Below are 25,682 nucleotides of genomic sequence, written 5' to 3' on the forward strand. Positions count from 1 at the left end.
ACTAATACGAGATTATTATTAAAAGATATATTCCAGCCTTGTGACGTAATTTGGAAAGGTATGTTTGCAAGAAGAAAAACTTTATTAAGAAGAACGTGAAGAGCGGTGTTGTAATGCAAGTGTAAATAAATAATTAAATAATAATTAATAGTAAATAAATAATTAAATAATTAAATTGTTGTTTCTTATATTTTTCTCGAGTATTTATAAATTGATCTGAACACTAAGAGATGCCAGAATTAACAAAAATCTCATTTTTCAACATCTTGTGGTACAAATCCTTTTTATACTAAATTTTTCAATTTTTGTGTGTGATTGCATATCTATTTGTTATAATTTCATCAAAGAAACTCTATATTCTCAAATAATTTTTAGTCAATTTAGTAAAAACAAAAACAATTCCTAATAATTTAAGAAGATTTTTAACATCAAATTAAATCGAACCGTGCATAACGACGTTACAATAATACTAACTCTCATATTTCATTCGAATCGGAGACTTTTAATTTCACTTATTTTTTCAATACATTTTTAATTTCAGAGAAATTCACGTGGGTCGAGAGTTAAAAGCAGTCATCTTTACGTGAAATAAAACCATTTCGTAAACAAAAAATGCGACGTTACTTTCCAGCCAACCTAATGGAACGTCAATCTTCCTAACGGAGGAATTTTACCAAAGGTATTCGGCCTCCAACGTTCGCCAAACACCAGAGGAAAGGTTCGTCTAATTTTGGCAAAGACATTTATCTTCGATCCTCAGATTCATTCCGCAACGCAATGCAACGCAAGGCAACGCACCGCGCCATGTTTGAGAAAGAAAGACGTCTGTCTACGTGGGTGTGTTGATCCGTCGTGTTATTCGTTTATTATGCTAGCTAGTTTGCCTGGATTATATTGTGCCGGCAGCGTTGTAAATGCGCGGCTGCCACTGTTCCCTCGATACATCCTTCCTTCAGAACGCCTCTTCTCTCATTTTCCAAACTCTCTCGCGAGGCCAGTTTCAGCCACCATCGATCGCGAGGATCAACGCGTCCAGTGTACGCGAGATATCAATCATGTCGTGATCGTCGATCGTGAACTTGGTGAACCTTTCTAGAAAAATTTTGCTCGATGTTTCCTTTTGTTTCAAATCTTCTTCTTGCATTTACAAAACGAACGTGGTCGTTGTGAATATATTTACGACACGCTCAATGCTGAAGGAACGACCGAGCTCAAAAAGGTGAGATTGCTAATTGCTGATAGTTCAATTCGTTTCAAAGTGATTGCATCTCTCCATTGTCAGTGAATGAACGTTAAATGAAACGAGGCGAAAGACTTTAGGATTTTTTAAGTATCCAAAGATTGTAAGAGTTCATGGATCATAGGTTCTACTAGTTCAGCACATTTTTCAATGGATAAATATTCAACGAAACAAGCCGGAGAACATTAGAATTTTTACGAATTTTGGATTTTCAAGATTTCTACACTCTACTAGTCCAGTGTGTTTCGGAGTGATTGTATCTTCCAGTGAATGAACGTTAGACGGAGATAAAAAGTTTTAAAATTTTAAGAAATTTGAAGATCGTGGACGTTGGATGTTCAAGATTTCTGTATATAATTTATATATATTTCTGTGTACTACTAGTCTTGCACGTTTTAAAGTCAATATATTTTATATTTCTTCAGTGAATGAATGCTGAACGAAACGAAGCAAAAGGCTGAACGTCTGAGGTTACAGTGATTTTTATATATATTTTTATATAATACTGCATCTGCTCAGTGTTTCAAAATCAGTGAATGAACGTTGGACAAAGAATCACGTATGCTGGATATTAAAAGTCGCAGTGATTTTCTCAGTGATTCGCGTTTTCTTCTGCCACTGTAATCTTTTTCGAATTAACTTTTTGACTGCTTGCTAAAATTACTAGAAGTCCAAAATCTGAACACCGAATGAGGAACATATGACGAAATAAAAGTGCACGTATGCTTTTTCTGACTGCAAGGGAATCTTCTTTGAATTTCTAATAAGCAGACTACTATTATTTTAACCGTCTATAACGTCATATAACTTTGAAGTTACATATTCGTACGGCATCAGATATTGAAAATTTTATTCTTCCTGCTTATTGCTTCTCTCTTGCAAAAATACCATCTAGCTTGTTTCTAACGATTATTATTTCCCGGATTTTAAATTAGAACAAATAATAACAACTAACCAATGATCTTTTCATCTCGTAACTAAAGAAAATTCTGATCATATACAGTTATACCGAATTACCTAAACAAATTAAATACTCTAGCACGAACTAAAACATTCAAAGAGTCGAACCACGACTGTTGTAAACACAGGATATTCGGTTTTAACAGCTGGTGTGCTAAGTAAATTTTACTAGACATTTTCAGTAACGTCTGTTTCTCGAAATTCGCGACACGTAGTAAAAATTTTCAAGGAGTGTGCACCGAAAGAAGAAAGGAGAAAAAAAAAGACCTAGTGAGATATCGTGTACAATAAAAAATGTTTCATAGGAGAACGTTGGTCATGTTGCAAGGTGTCCTTTGGCTGGCAATGATTCATGTCGCCGCTTAGAACGAGAAGAACGACCGGGAGATTGAATCACGACGAGGGAGTATCGATGATCTATGTTCGCAAAAGCAACTCAATTCCATCGGGACGTTTCTATCGTTGAGGATTATTTAAATCTGTCGGTCGAAGCTGATTTATGTTATTGTCAGGACCATGCCTCCCAGATCGAACGCATCCTCTTCGAGGGACACCCTAAATACTGTTGCAACCACGGTTAGTACCATTATAATAGAACATTGGTTACACGTATATTTAATGTACTTGCGTTCTAATATTCGTGTAGTTTTTAATATACGGATGTACACGGATGAACGTGTACTAAAATATACGATACACACATTAATATAGAGTTACGAAAGTCTACGTACGTTGAATTATTCTACATCGATATATTCCACATATATCGAATAGGCATATTTCGAATATTTAAAGAGATATTTGGAAGAGATATTTAAAGAGATATTTTGACGCTAATTAATTTAAAAATTCTAGAGAAATGACGATATCTTTTTCTATTTGTTTAGTATTTATATCCATTTTCTCCGTTGATTTGTTATTATTTGTAATATTATAATGATTGATTTGATGTCGATCTTGAACAGATTCATTGAGCTTATACAGTCAGTCACAAAAATTTACATTTGCTCATATATCAAAAAAAAAAAAAGATTTTATACATATTAGTTTATTCATGTTGAAGTTATATTTTGAAAAAGTGACAGTGTTTCTCATAGTTGTTAATTAGACAACGCAAAAATATCGTAAAATCTACTATGGTTCTTTTTAATGTTAATAATTATAATTGATTTTAAAATTCGACAAATATGCGTAGACTTTGGTGATTGTGTTCAAATTTATTTTGCATGATCATTAATATAATATTAACATACTCGAATAACATACTCGTAAGGGTTATATTTACGCATGTAGTTTCAGAAACACGCGTATTTTTAATTCACCATTTTACACCATGATCTTTCGTCACAACGATATTTTCAGGCAATATTGACGTTGTCCGTCAGTTCTATCTTCGCCGCAATATTCTCGATGTCTACGCGATTAATAGCGGCATGGTGATTTCGAAAGGGCAAAGTTGAAGGGAAAGGTGTCGTAAAAAGGGTTTTGGCACAAACTGTTTTCCACAACTCGCTTGCTCAAAATTTAGAACAGTTTCGGTCCGATCCCACGCGCCCCGCTTTGATCGGCTGAACTTCTCCAACCATATACAGCAGTGATGCATACTCGCAGCTTGCGTATGGCCCGTTTTGAAAATTTTTTCAGCACGAGGATCTCTTGTGATCAGTTTAATTCTCTTTTTGTTTGTTTGCGGAACTTTTTAAAATTATATTTCATATATATCATTTGCACAGTAAATTTAACTCGATTAAAAGTAAAATTAAAAGTAAAAACAGCGAGATAGAGAGTTAGTATCTGTATTTCTCTTCCCGTTATATTCTTTCTTTTTTTCTTCTTTTCTTTTGGCTTAACAATTGTTTGTACAATAAGGGCAGAAGAGAGAGATTGATGGTTGGGTTTGTGCATCGCTGGTGTACAGCCTCTGGTTATTAAATTAAGGACAATAATATTTAACATTCCTCAATTGTAGAATTTGAATGGAGTTTAATTATAAATTTCACTAATTATTAAAGTATCATATACACCTACGTATTAATAATCTACATTTTACATTGCACATGATACTGTACATGATATTTTATTATTTATCGTTATCTGTATTATCATACGCAACGAGTAATTGAGCACAAATTAAATATTCATACAAGAAACAAACTTTGCACTACGAAAAGAAAATTATAACGAATTATTAACAAAATTTGACATTAAACACTACGAATATCCTAATTGAATAATCGGGAGGGGGAGGAGGGGCTGCAATTTTCTCTGGAAGCTCAAAGACAGACGGATGACTTTAACGTCGTGTTATTCGTCAATTTTTATAGGACGAACTTTTTTTCCAAACAGTTGGTCGTGAATGAAAAATTCCTCTTTTTCTATTATGTTGTGGAATAACGATACCTCATGGTGAGAAAAAGAGATATTGCACGCGCACAATTTCACAGAATGAAATCTTTAAAACATAACTTTTTTCTGCCGTGGCAATGTATTTCACTTGGTGAAAAGTTTCGGCTCTCGTGCGTTGTTTCATGCAACACACTCTTGCCAAATAAAAATACGAGGAGAGTCGCGTTGTTAATGTTAATCCTTTGTTTTCGTGCAATATGTGTCGCAGGGAAAACGGGTCACGCGTTGCGGTGAAAATGGGAAACCGTGTCCCTATAGTAGTTTCTATTCTAAACTTCAATTGGAAGTTTCTACATATACATGTAATATATCTTTTTATCTTGCATTTACAAACATTAACGAGTTCGTCAGATTTATTTGAGAATAGTTTATATCAATTTCTTCCCCTCTCTCTATCTCTATTTGTGAGGTACAACGATCTTTTAAATCAGCATAATTTTTGAACATGTTAGAATCGATATTGTTAGTTTAGTATTATTAAATTTCGTTAGTTAAGAGCATTACTTAATTGAAACAATTCTTCAATTAGATTAGAATAAATTACTAAAAAAAAAGCAAGCAATGAGATGATTACAAAGAGATGATTACACACTGATAGTTATTTATTACTTCGTCCATTACTCACTTATAAGAAAGAAGATTCGATAGCAAAAAAGATACATCACGTAATATTCAACACATAAATACTAAAATTCAATATATACATTTCGAATCTATTCAACGCAAAATTTCAACAAAAAATCTCATTTTTATTCTTTTCCATCGAAACGAAAGAAAAGGTCCTTCACATCGAATCAAACTACTAAGAAGAAACTACACAATTAGTATACTAGTATACTAGAACAAACTATTCTCGAGAGCATTGCAAGCAAGGGGAAAAATAATAGATTCGATCGTCGAAGCAAATGTGAACAGCGATGGTGGACACGGTGCAGTCGATTCGCGTATTTGTCGTGCAAACTTCTGCTTGGGCGCGTGACTTACGACAAAATAAATCGACGACAAAAAGTGTGTCAACTATCTAAGTACGTACATCCGCCGGTACTTCGATTTGAATACGATAATAAGTGGAAAACGTGTTAGGATGTATCGGTGATGGTGCGGGTGAACGCGTGTGCGCGCTGAATGCAAAGCAGCCTCGCGACGGGTCAAATTGCATCGGCGTCGCACGAATGGAAATGGAGCTGTCACTTCGGCCGGCCATCGCTACCCAAAATTTAATACCGACTCTTCTGTCCTCTGTGGTTTTCCCTCTTTCGTTCCGAGGGGACAAAGTCCCCTAACGCCATTGAATTTCATCTGATGAGAAGACTGCAACTTTCATGCAATTTCTTTTATAAAGGTATAATAATCTCTTTCTACAAAGGTACAGTAATTCTTTTTTTTATAAAGACACAGTAGAATTTCGCCAACAACAATTTATATAGTAAGAGTTTATATAATTCTTTCGTTCACCAGTGATTTTTTTATTCATACAATAGAAGTTCAAGTTCAAATAAATAAATTCAAGATTCAATTTCTTCGACAATATTCAAATGTACGATCAAAGGTAGATTCATTAAAATTTATCAATTAAGAAATACTGCAATTGCGACAATAATTATCGTTAAACAGTTTCAAATAACCGAGATCATTAGAATATCAACGTATTAATTAAACAATACTATATTTCAATATGATTTTTTCCTGAGATACAGTCATTTTCACAGCTCCATTTCCAAAGATGTACTTATTCTCTTCTCAAGCACGTTACTGCTCCCATTTCCTCAATCGTAAATAAATTTTCCGTCGATATCAAAGATAGCATCTTTCCTTTAGAATTTGCTTTCTATTACATCGTTCGTATACATCGTCCTGTTACTAATGTTATCATCGTTCATTCCACGTAGGAACGTTTCTGAAAGAACCACCGCGAAAATTTTTTCTAGACTAACAAAGCGCGAAAATATCTTCCTTCAAGGGATTTAGTCTGTTGGAGAAATCTCGACAGAAGAACTTAATCCCTCGTCTTACAATAATGAGTCACGTTCGTGGTGTTCTCCGAAAGGAGACTGAATTTTCTATTAAAATGCAATTTTTAAATTGTCCATTTCCACATGGAAGGGTGGAAATGGCAGTATTTTGAGTAAACAGAAGAATTTAAAGTGTAATCGATTAACAGACTGGAAGATTCATATATACGTTTTGTCGTATATGTGTATATTTAATTTTTACAAAATATTACGCGCAATTTTTAATTATTCAATTCTGTACAATGGACGAGAATCATGGCACATTGAGAAAATATTTGAATTTAGCAAGGACTTAATTAACACGTTGATGCTAACACTATGCGAAAAGTACACAGTTTGATTATAAGGCAGGGGATGAACGATCGCATAAAATTGACGGAATATCGCCTGTATATTTGTCATTTGTTGACAGGACGAAGGACGTCGGACTGGAAGGTACGTCGCCGGTGGGGCCGTGCTGGCAATCATGCTACTTGCTGTGCATCACGCACTCCTGCGAGAAGCGTCCACCATAGCCGGTGTCTGCATACCGGCCATAATAATGGCGTGCTACATTATCTGGATTCTGTATTCCGCTCACAGGGACAGACGGAAGGTAATGAGGTTTTTGAAAATTTGAGAATATGACGGGACCCACTGACCCAATGACCCTGACCTCCTTACACGTGCAAGAACACCCTCTTGAGCGGACATCAAAGAATTTTTGCCAACAACTTCCGTTGTTATTTGTTAGAAAATTCGTTAGAAAGTTGGGACGAGAAGTTAGGAAGAAAGAAAGAGTTTCCTAAACAATAATTTTATTCCTGTTACCTGAGACAGGCGAGATTCGAATAATTCGAGACTCGGAAGTATCAGAATTTCCAAGAGTATCAAGCGCCCGAAGCACGTCGAGTACAATTATTTGCATTTTGTACTTTTAACGCGTTTCAGAATCCCTCATTTTATAGTGAACATGCTTCGAGTTCTCGAAATTCTCGGGAATCCCGATATTTTAGAGTTTTGAAATACCTTCGCAAACTTGTCCCGATACCGAAAGAAATTCTCGACTCGATAACCGACCCGACAGTTTTGGATTCTCTCACAACGCTAGCATCAAGTTTTAAATTATGACCGCAAAATAACTGCTCCAGTCAACGATTGCTCGACATTCGCGCAACTGGACAAATGCCAATGAATTCGTTAAATGTTTACAGCATCTTCGACCGAATACTGGGGCAAAGTTTGCAGGGAACTTCAGAATTCACCGCAGACGCGTTCTTTGTGCCGTTCGTCTTCCTATTTTTAGGAGAGTTTCCATGGTAAACTCACATCACTTTCTCTTTTCTTGAAATATAAAATGATATCAGAGGGCGAAGATCGTGTCGATCACGTTTGATATACTATGTATTTAAGCAAAATACGTCATGATTGATTTCATTGCTTCAACAATTTTCATAGAATCCCAATGAAAGGAAAAAAATTCACACGTTCGTGAATTACAAAAATTGGCGCAATATTTTTTAATAAAGCGCAATAGTAGACTGCGTGCAAACAGGCCAAAGAGTGTTCGATTTTTCAGGGAAATGTTCTCAAATGAGAGTCACTAACGTGGATGAAAGGCCAGAGGCACTCGAATTTTTTCTCTTGGTTGTTTGTCTTCCGAGACAGAAGTTTGGCTCTTGTTCATAAACCATCGAAGTCAGATGATTTTCTGCAACGCCTATCTTTCTTTAGCTCTTTAAACTTCGTTGAACTCCCGTCAAATCAGAAACTTCTTGTGTGCTTTAAAAAACACTTTCCTTTTGATTTTAAAATTTTTGAACTTTTGAACTCTCCCTCGAGAATTTTATAATACACAGTCAGTTATGAAAGTATGTGTACTTATGCTCATTACTAGTTCTCGAAGAATAATTTTTTGTTACTCAATGTGCCAGATTGTGCAACAAGTTTTCATTCGAATTTCTTTAAAAAATCATTGCTTTAATCTATATACTAATCTAATTCGTGTAAATTCTATTCAACCTTAACATTCGTTGATTTAAAATTTATTAATAATACTAACAAAATATGATTATTGTACAACGTAATTTATGTCTAAATCAGACGTCGTTCTCGAAGAGTTAAAAGTGTATTTTTACGATCAACCTGATCATTTTCTTTCGTTTTCACCTAATTTCACTTCATTCGGTATGTTGCATTGTCATCAATGGCGTAATAAACACATTCTTAACTCGATCGTGGTGGCAACGAGTTGCAGCCGAAACGTCCATCGGCGAATTTCCGTTCAATTTTCGTGGAAAGTCGGCCGATAGGGCGAGGCGCGAGCGAAACTCCCTCCGTAAACTGCTCGGATGAAACGCGTAATTGAATGGGGATGAAGTTCGGAAATAAACGTCGTTTCGAGAGTGCAGAAAAAAGCGAGAGGGATCGATTTGCGCCAGCAACCGACAACCTCGCAATTGGACAAGTTTTTTCGTTTTTCAGTTTAATCTTGATCTAAAATAAGTCACGAGGCTGAATGTAGCATCGCTGATGGTGCAGAAACAAATTGCATTGGCCAGGTATCGACCACGCGAAATTCCCTTTTTTAACATGAACGACGAAGCTGTGTCGTTCGACGATTGTGCACCTCGAACTGGTAGAAACTACAACGAGATTCACTTCGAGCTGTTACATCGATATGTGTACATAGTCACTCAACTGCGTACAATTTCCGTTTGCAAGAAACAATTCTACAATTCCATCGTATGTGTCTTTTATCTAAACTGGAGCAAGGGCGTTCGAACTTTAAATTTTATAGAATACGTCATGGTGGTGCAACCAAGGAAGAGAGAAAAATAACAGGCGTAGAAAGAAAGAATATAATTTTTACAATTGAGGCTTCGCTTTCAAGGAAATCAGCAAGTTCGAAAATAACTGGTGTTCATTTGATGTTTATTTTGGCTAATTCGAAAGAGGCATGAATAATCAACAGGAAGTTATAAGATATAAAAATAAATCAAGAAGTTTTTTCAGAAGACGCTTCGTTTCTCAGAAAATTAAATTTGAAAATTTATTAAGTATACATGTGGTAAGCTAATTCTCTATTAAAAATGTTCAAAGTACATTTTCGTAGAGTAATTTCCTATTGATCATTCATTCCTGTCAATATACTTGATAAATTTTTAAATCGATTTCCTTGAAAACATAGTCTTAAATAAAGAAAATTTTATTATTCTTTTTCGATTTATTTTTTCACGTAAAATCACTCTCTGGCCGGCTGTATCATCAGTTACGTGATATTTCGTATATCATTGTATTTAGGAAAGTCTGTAGGATTACGTGATATTTCGTATATTATTGTATTTAGGAAAGTCTGTAGGATTATTTTCTTCAAAAACATGAATTCTACAATACACCTTTTGCCGCTGAAAACATACAACAAATTCAAAATTGAGAGTCTGTTTTTCTTTGGTTCAAAATTCATTCATAAAAAATTTACTCTCCGAATCTTTAATATCCAAATCTAGATTTACTACCTAAATTTTATATTAGAATGTGTTACACTATAATTGGAATGTTGGAATAAATAATCCTATTTGATCCATTTATATAAAATTTTCTGTCATCTAATTATCGTTTCTATCTTATTCTTTACAGAATTTTCCTCGTGACTTTCTCTGTAATTCAGAGATATTTTTTTCAAAGATATTTTTAATTGTTCACTGCGCAGGCACGATTCGAGTGAACATCTCTCACATGACGGAAAAATGCACATTGCACATTGGATTGCGAAATTATTTTTAACAGTTAAACGATCACGTGTATTTTAACTTCTGCCCGCTGTGTTCGACTGCGAAAAATTATTGTCAGCTGAGCGATTTTGTGGAAAATCGCGATATCATTTGATATGACCGGATTAATCTAAATTCAAATTGATTATTATTATTGATTTTCCTCAAAACGATGCTTTAAACGACAAAATTGTATTCCTCATTTTCAACTTATTTTTTTATCATTTCCTACTCAGCTGCATCTTCAATACTGAGACATCCTGTATAGTACGAAGAGGTATCTATTATTAGTAGATTGCGAATTTTTATACATTTGTAAAATTTGGGAAACTTGGAGCTAAAAAGACGCAAAAAAATATATATATAGAACTAGAGTATTTATTACAATATTTAATAACTGAAACAAGTTCCTCTTTACTCCTTATTTTTATTTTTTTCTTTTTTTTCTCGTAAAAGTGTAAAATCTGCGGTCTAATTAATAGTAAAGATTTTGTTCGGATAATAAGGTATTCGGATAAAGAAGCCTTCGCTACAGATATGAAATTCGCGAAGAATTTCAGGAAACCGACAAATGACTCGAACGCGCGAAACGATCGACGAAAATGGAAGTTTTATCGCTTGGTTAAACCGGAAACGATGAAAATCGCATAGGTAAAAATGAGCAACAAACGGCGAAGCTAAACGGCGCGCAGAAAGTTTGTCTAAACTGGAACAAGGTTAGTTGATAACATAAAACGGGGTTATCTACTCGTAGGTAGGATACGTGATTTACGAGGGCTGGAAACGGTGCTAGTTCCGCGGATTTTCGTGTCGTTTAAGCACAGTCTTGCTGGAAACTGTGAAAATGCAATTTCTTTGACTGAACTCGCTTCTATTAACTGGACGTTTCTATTAACCGGAGGCCAACTTAATTGTGTCGTATTACGCGACGCGAAAGCTGTAACTTTCCTCCGCTCGCAAAAAAATCTTCTTAACCTTGTCAAATTATCGAATTTCCTTTGCAACTGTTATTGTGTAATAACTTTCATTCGTTTTTTTTTTTTTTCGTTTATTTAAGTAGGTTAGAAAACTCAGAGACGTACTTTAACTCTAAAATTATTGTGCGGTTAAATTAATTAACAAGTGAACATTTTACGTTAGAATATTGGAGAAATTCAATGGAATTTTTGAAAATATGTTATTGACTTTGCACTGTGAAAAAAAAGCGAAATGGTGTATTGTGCCAGGAAGTTCATTCAATGAAAATTAATCATAACTAACAAAACATTTGTACAAAAATTAAATACGAATACCAAAGGTTAATATGTATCTATGTGTAAAACGCATAGTATATGTATGTGTCTACCATACAGTTCATAATTAAATTACATTTAGATTCGTTAATTTTATTACAGATATATAAGATGATAAAAATTGAATGATCCTAATTCAATGGCCGTAGAAATTCCTAACATATGTCTAAAGATCCTCTAATCTGTTAATTAAAGAACAAAGCTACTAATTAAAGAATAAAGTTGAATAACCCAAGAAAAAGGAGCATTCTAAATACACCAGGCTTCCCACATTCTCCAACTCACTTTTTACAACCTAGATACTTCTGCTTGGTTTACAAGCGCGGAAAAAGAAACTCCAATAACTCAATGATTCATTACGATCGACATTTTTTGCCTCAAACTGCGCCTGCACGTGCTCTCTTCCTTCGTTCAGCGTGAAACATCGTTTCATACCTCGATCTCGTCAACACAGGAAACACGCGAGTCCCCTGAACCGTGCATCGTTAAACAACAACTTTCCAAGTTTCACGAGCGGTGACGATTCTGCTTGCAGGCGTTGAGATTCGCCGCAGCGATGCAGCTGACAGAAGTAATCAGCGTGCCAGCCAAGTCCAACGAGGTGATCTGCAGAAACGGCACAAGCAAGAACGAGCTACGAAAGTCGAACGACTCGAAGCTGGCCTACGACACGAGAAAGTCCTGCGAGAATCCTGCGTACTCGTCCAAGGACGAAGCTGTGTGAGACCGACTGTGGAGAACAATCGCATTCTCCGACTGGACTTTCGTTGGTTTCCTTTACACGACACGACACAAAAGTTCTTCGAGAAATACTTTTTTTTTTTTTTTCAACTGTGAATTGTCTGTCTCATTTGCTTGGTTTGCTACTCGAACGACAAGACGTTTTCTTCGTTGGATGGTTTTTATTTTTTATGTATAACGTTACAATTAAAAATGTAACCGAACAAACAATTACAACTTTCCCCGATCATTTTTTATTGATTATGAAAGAAACATTTTATACAATTAATATTAGTGTAAATAATTTTTCAAAGCGAAGAATATTTTTTATTCGCCTGTAATAAACGTTGATTTAGACACGAGTGAGTTGTTATTTCAACGAGTATAGTCTCCGAATTTTCATTTTATAGTCAGTTTCATTTTATATCTCAATATCCAATATTACTATATTACTACAATAAAATGTTCATTAGTTAAAATGAATTTAGATTAAATACAGACATATGTATGTTCTCTGAAGTTTTCTGCTTTCTGAAGAATTGTTACATTGCAACGCAATCGAAAAGCTCACGGCGTAATGCGTAAAATTCAGAATATGAAAATCTGTTATACTAGCGTGGCTTATACATATTCCATCCATTTCCCAATTGAGAATCTGTGGAGATTTTTAAAATCAGACAGTCATAATCATAATTGCAACAACAAATTTCCATTAATATCGATTTTTGAATTGATAACAGAACTGAAAACAGAACAATGAGACGAAATTTATTCTGATTACTGCCAAAGTAATCCTCTAAATATAAAATATGTAAAAAACTAGAAGAGATCGGTGTAAAGGAGAAATTTCAATTTTTAAAAGACGATGACGGATCGTGAAAAAAATTTTTCAATGATTTCAGAATCCATTAAATTTTTACAATTTTCTAAAACAAGAATATTCTTATTTCTTCGCCTGCTGCACGATGTGAAAACATCTTTGAATGAATCGAACTCGGTGTTGTTAAAGCAGAGAATTCACGCTTAAAAATGAGGTCAACTGGATTGTTGTTCGATTTTTTTCTTTTTCACAAAGTTATAACAGCTTAAAGCACCGACAATTCTTCGTCGAGTGTGTCCATCATTATATGCTCATTTTTCAATATTAACAACAATAATTATTAATAGCAACTTGTGCAAAAACTGTTGTTAATGATTCAGCTGTGCTCTTCACTCTATCTAATACTAACAATAAACATGTATGTACGTACGTTCGCATCAGAAGCGAATTTTGCCAGATAGAATTATTTGTTTAGTCCGTCAACAGGATTATGTATTTGTTTTCGTTGCGTGACGCAACGTTTTCGTTCGCGGCACGTGCATGCCGCCCGCGTTTCGTAAATAAATCTATTTAGTGGCAGTGATAAATTGTAAAAAGCGCTGGGGTCACTCGAGCAATTCATTTTCCAAACAATCGCAACGACAAATCACCGGAACCATTTTGCTTTGGAGGCAAAGCTTTAACCGAAGTTTCTGCGTTGTACCAAGAAAACCATTCTAATTAAAATACGCAGTTGCTCATAAAAATACTCGAACGCTGACAATCTTTTTAAATATAAATTTTAATATTTCGTTAACACCGTAGTAAGATTCAACTATCACGATTATATCTCTTTAATATATTACAAGTATACTTATATTTCGCAAAGATCACAGAAATATATAAACGCATTATGTCAATATTTAATAGATTCATGTTTGACACTCATATTAATCTTTTACCAAATATATTTATATTAATATTTATATTCGATAAGATCATTTTTAACACACATTATGTACTTAGATTATTCTTGTATAGAAACTTTTTACTAAATATAATTATTTCTGTATACTTTTATGTTTCTATCTATCTACTTTCCCGTATATTTTCAAATTGACTTTAAATTTTAATACATCATAATAATAAAATTTCAAAATATTTTATGCAACACACATACATATATTATATTTCTTCTATCGTGTTCGAATACTTTCACGAGCAACTGTAATTGCATTCATTATAAGTGAATTGCGTTTAAAATACATACTAGTCACAATAAAGAAGATGTCTCAGTAAAAAGAATGTGTCAAATTGTTCAATAGTAGCAATGATTATGGTAATATACGAGTGCAATTCAATAACCATCAGCCACATGTACACAATGAACGTTGCGGTATATTCCATCACGCGGAAATATATATATATATATATATTCCGTTATCACGAGAAACATTATGAATGTGACAATCTACCGGTACATCATATGAAAACAATTACCATATATAATTATTCTAGATACAATCGTTTTAACATAGGTGAGAAAATATTCCTTCGATTAAGAGATGAACCGATTTTCCGTGGATCTTTCTTTCTTTTGGAGATCTACTATCAATTTCGTACGTTTATTTCGTGAGACACCGTGACATTTTATCCTCGCAAGCAAGATGACTTCCACGCAGATTGGTTAGGAGGTTCACGAGTTGAATTACGAGATAGAAACCGTGGAATGGTTATGTTTCCACGGTTAATTTGTTTCACTGCGGCGCGTAAATCGCGGTTATAAAGAATTACGCGGAATATTAGTTGAAAAATACGGGCTGCGTTTAATATGACGTAACGAGGGCCTCGTTATTACATCGTTTCCTTCTTACTGCTCGAACAAGTCGGGTGAATGAAACGAACATTGTTATTAATAAAATTCTACTTTGGTTAAGAACGACTCCAATGAGTTCTAATTTTTTCCTCACGATTCACGTAAATTGTTTCAATATCTGTTAAAAATCGTACATAGATATTTCGCGTAACGAGATATGACTATTGTGATTACATTGATATACTTTGGAACAAAAGAATTTGAAGTAGAAACTGTAAGATACTTGTTGGTTTACATAAATTTAATAAATAAGTCTCAACATGGGATAGAATACTAATTTTCATAAACAATGAAATTTTATTTAAAAAATTTAATTAAAAATTGCACACCGTACCTATAAAATAAATATAAAATATACGAAAACAACTTTCTATCTAGGTTCTCTCCTTCCAATCATATTCTCAAAAATATGCATTTGCATAGAGATCGTATCCTAATAAAATTATATTTTCAATCATATCCTTATAAAATTTCAACAAACTTAGATACATACGTACGTGACAAACGTTCAAATATTTTTGTGACCAAGCCACTAAATTATATATAAGCAATATAAAAATATACAGAACATATTGCTTCTTATAACATTCAATTAAAACAATTAAACAATTTTCTCCACAAACTCCCTTGTTTGAATTATATTTTCGAAAAGTACAAATACTAGTCAACTCGTTACAAAATCGCAACAATATTCGATGTAATATATACGACATGTATATTTATAAAAAAAATGTTTTGTGACAAGTATTCATATACTTTCGTGAGGTGGCTGTGAACGTCAATCGTCGATACCAGCGGACCGTGAATGCGAATCGAACGCGAGCACGATGAATTAAGTGGTAACCACGAGCACTGCCGTTTCAAACGATCTCCGACAGTGCCGTTTGTTCGTTTCAATTTCTCAGCAACACCTGGAATAATAGTCGCTAGAGGATCGTTTGTAGCGAAGTTGAAGCGACCAGAGAGAAATGAGGAACGGAGAAGGAGAGGAGAAGCCAAAGGCGCACAACAGAGGATGATGAGGAACGAACGACGGCGAAACGAAGCAATTCACCGATGCTTTCGCGCGTAATAGATGGCGCCCATTAATTAGGAAAAAATATAAAGCGACGTTGTAATTCATTAGCGAAGTCTTTACCCACGATTTATTCTCGTCGTGAGCCATCGCGCCATGGTTTTCTTCGTTCCTTTTCTTATCTCTCCATTATTTCCTGCGCGGTTAATTAATCGATCTGGTAAGTGATCGATGTTGAAAGAAACGCGAGAAAGAACGCTAGAAAAACAGAGGGGAGGAAATCTGGCTGGAAGTATCTGAGCTGCAAAGTATTCGGTTAAAATGAAACTTTTTCTTCCTTAAGGGATGTTTAAAATTACCGAAGTGGAAAACGCGGGTCGTTTGTCGCGAATATAAAGCGTTTGAGGCATGGACATTTTGGAATCTAGGCACATTGTTCAACAATCAATATTAATACATATTGTTGAAGCGAGATTATTCTCAGGAATGATTAAAAATTATTATCTGGTTTAAAACTTTTGCAATTTTTATCAATTTTGATAGTAATATTAATAAATTAACTATCACGACAGTCATTAGTGATTGGCATTGCTCTTTCGAATATTTAAAGTAAAGTAGATTTTTTTCTAAATATTGTGATTTCGAATTTTCAAAAGATTCCCTTGATATATTTTACTTAGTTTTCCTATGTAGAATATATATATCTATAATTTTATGAAATTTTATATGAAATTATCACGTTTTATCTGAGACTAATACGTGTTCTAATAATGAATATATATGAATTTAATATACGATTGGGCGAAAAAACCACCAGTTTTTCTTTTTTACAAAGAAATTAGCGTGGATTAGATAAATTGTCCTGTCAGTGCATGAAACTATAGCCAATAAGATCATAAGTTCTTATATTTCTAACGATAAGATTAATCCAAATGTCCATACAGCTGAATTTTTAAAACCATTTATTTCTATGAAAAATAACCCTCATTTTCGGTTCTAAGGACCTACAGTATAAGAAAATGTGCATGGCGAAACACGTGGATAAAAAGAATTCCGGTTCTTACAAGAGAGTTCTTACCGAATTCAATTGTCAAAACTAAACTCGGGGATCATTTGTTATGTCAATTTCAAGCTGTACGGACGTAAACGAATTAGCAAACTGCCTTCTCGAAAGCGAAAGAGAACTGTTATTCAGTCATAATTCATGTACGTATATACAGTTGCTAATTTTTCTTACGAAAATATCAGGTCAGAAATTTCGCAGTCCAGATATCGTCCGAATATCTAAATATCACCAGGAGTGAGAGTGAGATAAAATCCACCGGTCCATTAACGAAAGCGTCAACAACGACGAATATGGCATGACGTACCTGACCGCTAAGGAAACCGCGACTTCAATTGAAATCCAGCGTCCCCGAACGCCACGAATTTAGCCGCTATCCTATTTCGGCTGAGATAATTTCGATTCATCCGGCACGACAGAACACGCGAGTGCAGCATCCATCTCTCGATGATTTCACCGCGGAAGGAACACGTTATTTCGCGTTCTTTCTGCCTACTGCGAACAACGTGATTAAATACTCTCTTCAATGGCCTCTCTATCGCGGAATTTCTCGAAATTTGTATCTGTTACGAGAGATCTGTCTAACAGTGAGAGAAACATGCGAGCAAATCGCAATTGATTAAGAACGTTTCATTCCACGTTTCGTTTCGAATCTTCCATGTTAACGTGGGAACTTTCCAATTACGTTCGCTGGACGTGGCAATTTCCAAACAATTACGCTTTCCGATTACACTTTCGTTACGATCGATTCGTGATTGAGGCCACGTACTCAATTTTTTGAAACTGAGCGTATAAGAAATACTAAAAGTGTCGAATTCAAAAAGTATTGATATTAAATTGCGGATATTTATTCACATTCTCATGAATGTGTGTAGAAAAATGATGGATGGATACTTGTTTCACCTATTAAATATTCTAACGTAATATTTTGTATATTTTATTTATATTTGTATAATATTAGTATATCTTCATACTACAGAAAGTTTTGAAAAATGCCATACGATGAAGCAGTATAAAATGCATACATTTTGCATATAATATAAAATCGAAGAACAAATAATAAATTTTGTTTATACATATAATCTCGCAATCGCGCGAAAATCAAATACAATATACGCTGGACAATATGACAAATTTTATTGGCGTACAAATTTGTTCGTTCAAAGGTCGAAGATCGATTTCTTATAGTGAAACGTCACTGTCACGTCGACGATTCAAGTTCTAGTTAAACTTAACAGGCATACTTACGACGAAGTTGTGCCTATCTCGTTGATTGCGCTACTACACGCGCTGACCTGATTACGATTGTTTCGATCGCGGCAATCCATTAAGCCGATAACGATCGTTTTCTTAAACGAAGCATTCGAGAGCCATTCTATAGGGACGATTAAAGATTCCGTGGCCATTGCAGCTGTTTCGTGGCACGGTTACGAAGAGGATTCGTAAGTGTTTTCTCGCCGAGCGCGGCCAGAATCGATCGACGACGAAGTTCCGCGGCGTCGGTCTCGCGGTTAACTTGGTATGTTCCTCGCCAATGTGGAACTTTCGCATTGTTGTGATAATCAGACCGGCGTCGGATAGGATACGGGGTTTCTTTTTTAAACGAGCTGCCCGCGTGCAACTAATACTTTGGGATGAAACTTCGAATTTATTCGAAGAGGAAAGTGTACAGTGAAAGGTCTTGAGCATTGTGCTTTGGGCTAACGAGCACGGAGGCTAATTTATGGCGAAGAAGCTACTTTCCTGGAAGAGAATGTGTAGACGTCGTATATCCTTTGTGCGTGTTATCCAGACTCTCGTACTTTAATTCGTGAAGTTAGCAAGCAAATCGTGCTTATAAAATGTGTTAAAATAAACGTGATTATTGATCAAAGTTTACATTCGTGCAAGATGAGAGCAATTTGTAAAAATATATGTTGTTCGTACACAATGCAATTAGAGAAGTAAGAATATCTGAGAACAATACTTAGAACAAATTATGCGACGATTAATGAAGGAATAATTAATAAAAATCAGAATAAATTCCGCTTTAATCATAAAACTAAAATTCTGAAATTTTCATCCATGCTGACATCATATCTATCGATAAATAAAATATCGAAGAAATTAAAGTGCAAAGAATGGGAACAATTGAATGGGAAGAGTTTATAATACGATAAAGAATACTAGTTTTTGTTTATATATCTTCGAAAAAATCATTCAACTCTCTGAAAATGTATCGTTGCAAATTTATAAAATTTTTATTTCATCAATCGCTCTTACAGTTTTGATGTTAATTTAAGATTTCAACTGAAATAATAATCCTTAAAGATTTTAACAATGTAACATTTGAGTGGTTCACACTACTTTCTGGTATTAAAATACCTTTTGTTACACATAAATTTAATTAGGTTCCTCTTTAAAATTGCAAGATGGAATTGAAATTTCCTATAGCCTTTGGAATTTCTCGTTTAATTTCTCGTGACATAAATTCTCGTTACCGAAGTTCTCGGTAACGGTTAGAATTTTTGATAAAATGAATTCTTAGAAATCAAGAGTTGAGGTAACGTTACTCAATCTATGAAATAATCTATGGAACCGTCTGATCGTTTATTTCACGAAAAATTCGAGAAGAATTTCACCAATTCCTCGCGAGTCTAGTGACACGAAGAAACAAAATTTGAAATAACCTGGCCACCGAATGGAACTGGGTGTCACTTGGCTGCAACATGCCCTAAAAATTCTGAAAGGAATTGGCGAGAAATTCCGTGAGTTGTTGATCCATGGAAGATTCAGGGAACATAAAAGCATCCCGAAAAAGTGTTCGTTCTAAGTTACTATTCTTCCTTGCAATAAGCAATTTGTACTTTGTACGCTTTACACGTTCACCAGGAATCTGTTCTTTCTTTATTTATAATAATTCTAATTATATCCTAAAAAATAATTATTTTTATTACTGTAGAAATATAGAAGATGGATACGACAAGTTTCTTTTACAAGAGGGTAATTTTTAAATTCAGCACATGTTATTAAAGTTATGTATCTCTCCATTTGATTCTGGAATTTTGAATTTCGAATTTTCAATTTGATATTAACATTTTGTTGACATAATTTGATTATTTTCTTATTTATATCATATTATTTTATTGCAAAGTTCTATTATTGCATATGTAATCTTTCCTACATTATGAAAAATTATATGTATTACTTATTTAAATTAAATATAATAACTATTATTGTATTCGATACAGTATACATATGGTAACAAAATATATCGGAATTTCATAAAATATGAAGTTGAATATCAAACATTTTTTAGAAGGTTCGTGCAAATATCCGAAAGTTCGTCGACATCAAATATTGCGATCTTACTTTTTATGATATTAGTTTTCCATCACAAATCAACGCACCATATAATACATGTATACGAAAATAAGAAATTACTTGTTGAGCTTATTTGTCCATACTTAATACAATTTCCTAACCTCTCGTATTAAATTTCCCGTTTCAATTTTCTAGTAACAAACTACAATGTTTCAAACATAACCCTCAGAGAAATCTCTTACAGAATAACGCAATATTTACGTAACTTAAAAGCACCTACGAACCGACTTCACATAGTAAGCAGTAAACTCGTTAAACAGATTTCCTCATAAATCTCACGTTGAACCCTCCAAGCTTTTCTCTAACACTTTTTCCACTAAATTTCCATGTTTATTCATCAGAGGAGACCGCGTTTCGCTGAAACTTATCCTACATCATATTCTCTTCGTGCGTGCATTTCTCGCGTTTAAATATAATCGAGTCTCGCGGCGAACTGAAATATTCAGATAGAAAAGGAATTCCTTGTTTCGTCTCTCTCTCTCTCGTCTCGTTTCGTCGGAACGATATTTCCGTCGTACAGCGGTATCTCCGGGAAACTACTATTTACGTGTGACATTTCTTCGCGTGATGGATAAAATGCGCGGCGCACGATGCAACAACAACAAATAAAGGGGAACCTTTACACGACGCTGTCGTGAAATTCCATCGGACGAGTCGTGCTCCTTGTTTCATTACACCCGCCGTTAAGATGCATTAACGCTCATTGACACACGCTGTTAAAACACTGTTATTTGAACACGTTGCCGGTTGTAGAAGTCGTGCTTCGTTTGAATTAAATGAAAAATTCCGGGAATCGCGCCAGTGCACGGCTGGTAGATATATAAACTCGAAGTTATGAACGCCGTTTCGCAAATGTCGGGTTAAACGGTTGTTACGTCACGGAAGAATAAACGAGATTCGTTTCACTTACTTTTAATTGTGATACGGATGTTTATTAACGCGGTGAAATTGTCACGTAAAACTTATATATACGTTTCGACTGTATAAATGTGTAACTGTGAATATTTTTTTCTTTTTTTTTGGCGAATATTTTTAATTTTTATGAAGTATTGTGTTACAACAGTAATTCAATGGAAGTGAGTTTTTGTAATATTGTTTATTAGTTATTCTACTAGTCATTTAAAAGTGTCTTATTCGTGATATTTGTTTCATTTCGTTCGTTTTGAAATACAGTGGCGAAAATCAATTGTAAGAATTAGTAATTTTTACATTAAACATTTCTTTTTATCAATATTTTATTTCAAGATATAATCATGTATTAGAATCCCTTATCTTGAACTATCTATTAAATTATCTGTTAAACTGTTATTCACTATAGAAAGAGTACAAAAAAATCCTTTTTATATATTTAATTTCTAGCGTTTTCATTTCTGAATTCCATTAAATTTCAAGTAATATCCTTCTTAAACTTTTCTGATTAATTTTTGAGGTCAAGCAATATCAATATTCTGCGTTCCTAGCATTTTTATTATAACTTTTTAATGAAGCATTTATGGTCTTTTTGTTGCAACATTTTACTCTTACTTTGGTAAAACACACTGGCAAAGTTTGAACGTATGTATTAAACTTCAGAACACTCTGCATATTGTTATAGAATACTAACTATTTAATTTCAAATTGCGAGGATACGAATACTTCTGTGACTCATTGAACGTCCATACACGAACGTGAGAATCGAAAGTCTTAAAGTAAATGAAAATGATATTGGTAATAGTGGTAATATTAATATTCATTCGTACACGTAGATCGTTTGACTTTTCAAAAACTGAAGAAATTGTAAATATAAAAAGAACAGTACTTGAACACTCCGTGCGATCACGCGGTGTCGTGTGACAAAAGATTAATAGGACGACAATGACCTAAAACACCCTTTCCAAAGCTTGCACAAATGATTCAATATTATCATTTAAAAAACGGCGATAAAGTTAAGACCAAGAACCATTAATTCTCGCGAATAACAATGAATTTAATTAAAATTCACGAATGGTCAGGTGGTTTCTAGCATAAATCACAGTCGTGTCTTAACTTCATTAAGCATCCAATGATTTATTAACGAGGCAGTGTATGGAAATGCAAACTAGTCGCCAGAATATGCAGCCAGTACGATCATCTATCACAAACGAACAATTCGAACATACGAATGTGCATATGTATGTAAACAACGAGTTAGTCGTACGAAATAACGCAGCTATGGCGGAAATAGCCACAACCCAAGACGGAAGCGATAAGAATGGACGAGCAAGATGAAATTGTGTCCCTGTGTTTCTGTTTTTCGCACGAATGGTCGAGGTTCCCAACGAATTTCCCGTCCCTGGCGACCAATAAATCCTCACCGATTGAATTCGCGCTGATTGTAGCCGCCAGCTGTGGTGGGGCGCGAACGCAGCGAAATTTCGCGTTGATATCATCGCTGTCAATGATTAATTGCACATTGAACCGGTCGTCGATCTGCGATAATTCTGATTTACGTACCTCGAAATGTCGCTTAACGACCCTCGAATCGGATATTCGCCGGTTTTTTTAAAACAACATCGAATTAATGTGTATCAATTAGCGTTCGTTAGCTCGAGTTACGAATTTCCAGTGGAGCAACCTAAAACGGACCAATTCGTTCTACAATCTTGCTTGTCGTAGAACACATGTACACGCGTATCAAATGAAATTTGAATTTTAGTTTATTGCTGGTTAGTTTGTTTTAGTTGAATATTGGTTTCATGGAGTTCGTGTGTAATTTTTGTGAAATTGATTGGCGAAAATAAATTTTCTCGCGAAGATTACATAGTGAAGATAGTGAAAGATTACATAAATCTTCAATCACTGGCATCAACATTAACGTTTAATTAACGTTTAATTATTAATTTGAGATTAAATGTTTAAAGACTGATAATATAGTAGGACTTCCTTTATTCGAATATTTTAACTAACGGAATATTTAATTTACGACTTACCGAATACTCTTGTTTACCTATATTAGTTCGAACACAGGAAATTCTATTGCAGTATACTTATACATTCTTAGTACGAAATACAAATACAAATTTAACAAAATTATATTGAAATTTTACACATTTCACACGTATGTAAATTTATAAATTTGTAAATTCCATTTCTCCGCGTTCATTATTTTGATTCAACCAGAAAAATGATTGCGCGTTACCCCGTTGTATAGTGAATTTCGCCATTGCACGAAATCATCATTGGCCAAAGTTCTAATAAAAAAAAAAAAAAGGCTACTTCGTAATTTCGATTCTTTGTAACATAGACAGTTCCGCCTGGAGGGCGTTCTTTCGCGAAATCGATGGCGCAGCACTCCACCTGATTCATCGTGTGAGCCATGGGTGGTGGAACATTGAAAAAAGCTTTCAGGATCCATTCTTTCTCGTTTCTTCCTTCGCGACAGGGGATCGACTCTTACATTTGAACCACACACGGGTTTCCATTATGGTTCGCGTTGCATGTACTTACAAGATCTTACGAGAATAGATTCGTGTCGTAGATATCACTTTCTTTGACTATTGAGGCAAACTGCACTCTATCTATTAGTTACGTACGTTTTTTATCTTCATTGAATATTAGTTCCCGCCACATAGCGGTACGTCTTTTTATACTAAAGCTGTGTGAATTCAATGCACAAAAGCGATCCAATGTACGGATAAAAGAAAATTTGTAGTATGGTGATAGTAATCTGTTCTGAAGAATATTTTATGTTCATTTATATACAGTGCAATTGCTAAACATAATTCTCTCGTCAAAAATGTGATATATTTTTTTTCATATTTTATAAATTATTTATGAATACGATATCTTTTCTACTATACATAAAACGTATATATCTTATCAATTATTTTCATAATTAAGTTGGTTCTAAATAGAAAATTTTTTATCACAGTAAATTCTACTTTGAATATTTTATATATTTTTGCATGTTATGTGCATTTCCTACATTTTCGGAAGCATAAAATTCCCAAGGGTGCATAAAAATTCGCAGCCTCTCCATTGTATTCAACGACTCTTCTTTATCTCGCGATCATAAAATGAATGGAAATTTCGAAATGTAACGCTATCTGTTCCTTTGAAACATCAAGCGGCCGGTTTTCAAATGAAATTTGTTTCGATACCCTGGTGACGAGATACGTGCCCTGAAAGCATGTCCATCTCTTTTTCAAGCAAACCGTAAGAAATAAAAGTGGCCTCTTAATTTGTGACCGTATCTCGTTGAGATATTGGAGAACAAACGAGCAGCACTAAGGGCTAGGTAATCCAGAGACATTCGTTTCTTTGACAAAATCTCAGCTCAGGTTGCTCGTGAGGAATATCAGGAACGCGTTTCCATTCAGATAATACATTTGTCAAGCTTTACGACGTACTTAGAACGAAATCTGCCTTTAATCTGCACTGATAAATTACAACAACTCCGTTTTGTGTTTCGTATATTTTTTCCTCACCAATGTATTGCTTTATTGTATTTATAACAGAGTCTATCGGTAAATATCTCGTCGTATTGAGGAAAAATTAACTTTCCGGGGATGACTATACCGACTCCTTTCTACCAGAAGTTATCTCAGCAATACTAAATTTCACAATTTATAATATAAAACAAATCATCGTTCGATTTAACGTATAAACTATCATTTTATAATATAATAATCGACAAAACATGTTACGTATAACATGTTCGAGCTTTGAACTTTAAATTGATAATGTTTCATTGATTACAATACTGTTACGCAACATTTCAACATACGTACAACTCTTCAGAGCTTTACAGAGAGGCGTATGTCGTAACATTACGTTTCTCCCCAAATAACTGCAAATTGATCGACTCGCAAATTTCCTTTTTAAAAATTCAAAGTTCAGAGGGACTGGCCTCTCCTACCTACGCTTTCTTCCAATGAAACGGCATATTTACGTTAGTTCTAGCATTAAAATGAATAGAAGACCGACGAGATAAGTAAAATTACGAACTCCTTTAATGGCGTTCGTGATTTCATACTTCTTTGGAACTGCATGTAAAATGTGATTTCGAGAGATGGAACTCAAGAAAGAAGAAATTCCTACTTCGTGTTCGCGGAATTAAAATGCGGATTTCACGAATGTAGCACGTCCGTTTTATATTGTAACTACTGTTCTCGGAGAGATAACTATCATCTCCGAGAGGGCTCGAACGCTATTAAGGTTAGCGAA

The 25,682-nt window shown here is 34.5% G+C and overlaps 1 protein-coding gene across 3 annotated transcripts; it reads left to right on the forward strand.

Annotated features, from left to right (window-relative positions):
* The first annotated feature begins 940 nt into the window (after positions 1 to 940).
* On the forward strand, positions 941 to 12,816 carry LOC122535256. Of its 3 annotated transcripts, none has more exons than XM_043666642.1 (4): positions 941 to 1,219; positions 2,506 to 2,776; positions 7,031 to 7,213; positions 12,198 to 12,816. In XM_043666642.1, exons 2-4 carry the CDS (start codon positions 2,717 to 2,719, stop codon positions 12,384 to 12,386), a joined length of 432 nt encoding a protein of 143 aa, XP_043522577.1. In that variant the 5' UTR covers positions 941 to 1,219; positions 2,506 to 2,716; the 3' UTR covers positions 12,387 to 12,816. The 3 variants fall into 3 exon arrangements, with proteins under 3 accessions (XP_043522577.1, XP_043522578.1, XP_043522576.1); XM_043666643.1 differs by having other exon boundaries at positions 2,529 to 2,776; XM_043666641.1 differs by lacking the exon at positions 941 to 1,219 and adding an exon at positions 1,700 to 1,799 and having other exon boundaries at positions 2,280 to 2,776.
* The last annotated feature ends 12,866 nt before the right edge of the window (positions 12,817 to 25,682 follow it).

This window comes from Frieseomelitta varia, unplaced genomic scaffold (assembly GCF_011392965.1).
Source record: "Frieseomelitta varia isolate USP_RPSP 00005682 unplaced genomic scaffold, Fvar_1.2 scaffold_689, whole genome shotgun sequence".
NCBI lineage: Eukaryota > Metazoa > Arthropoda > Insecta > Hymenoptera > Apidae > Frieseomelitta > Frieseomelitta varia.

Excerpts from the sequence above, each read along its gene's own strand:
- LOC122535256 (XM_043666642.1), top strand. The coding sequence starts at position 2,717 with ATGCCTCCCAGATCGAACGCATCCTCTTCGAGGGACACCCTAAATACT. Across the intron at positions 2,777-7,030 it reads TAAATACTGTTGCAACCACG|GACGAAGGACGTCGGACTGG; the intron begins GTTAGTACCATT and ends ATTTGTTGACAG. Across the intron at positions 7,214-12,197 it reads CTCACAGGGACAGACGGAAG|GCGTTGAGATTCGCCGCAGC; the intron begins GTAATGAGGTTT and ends TTCTGCTTGCAG.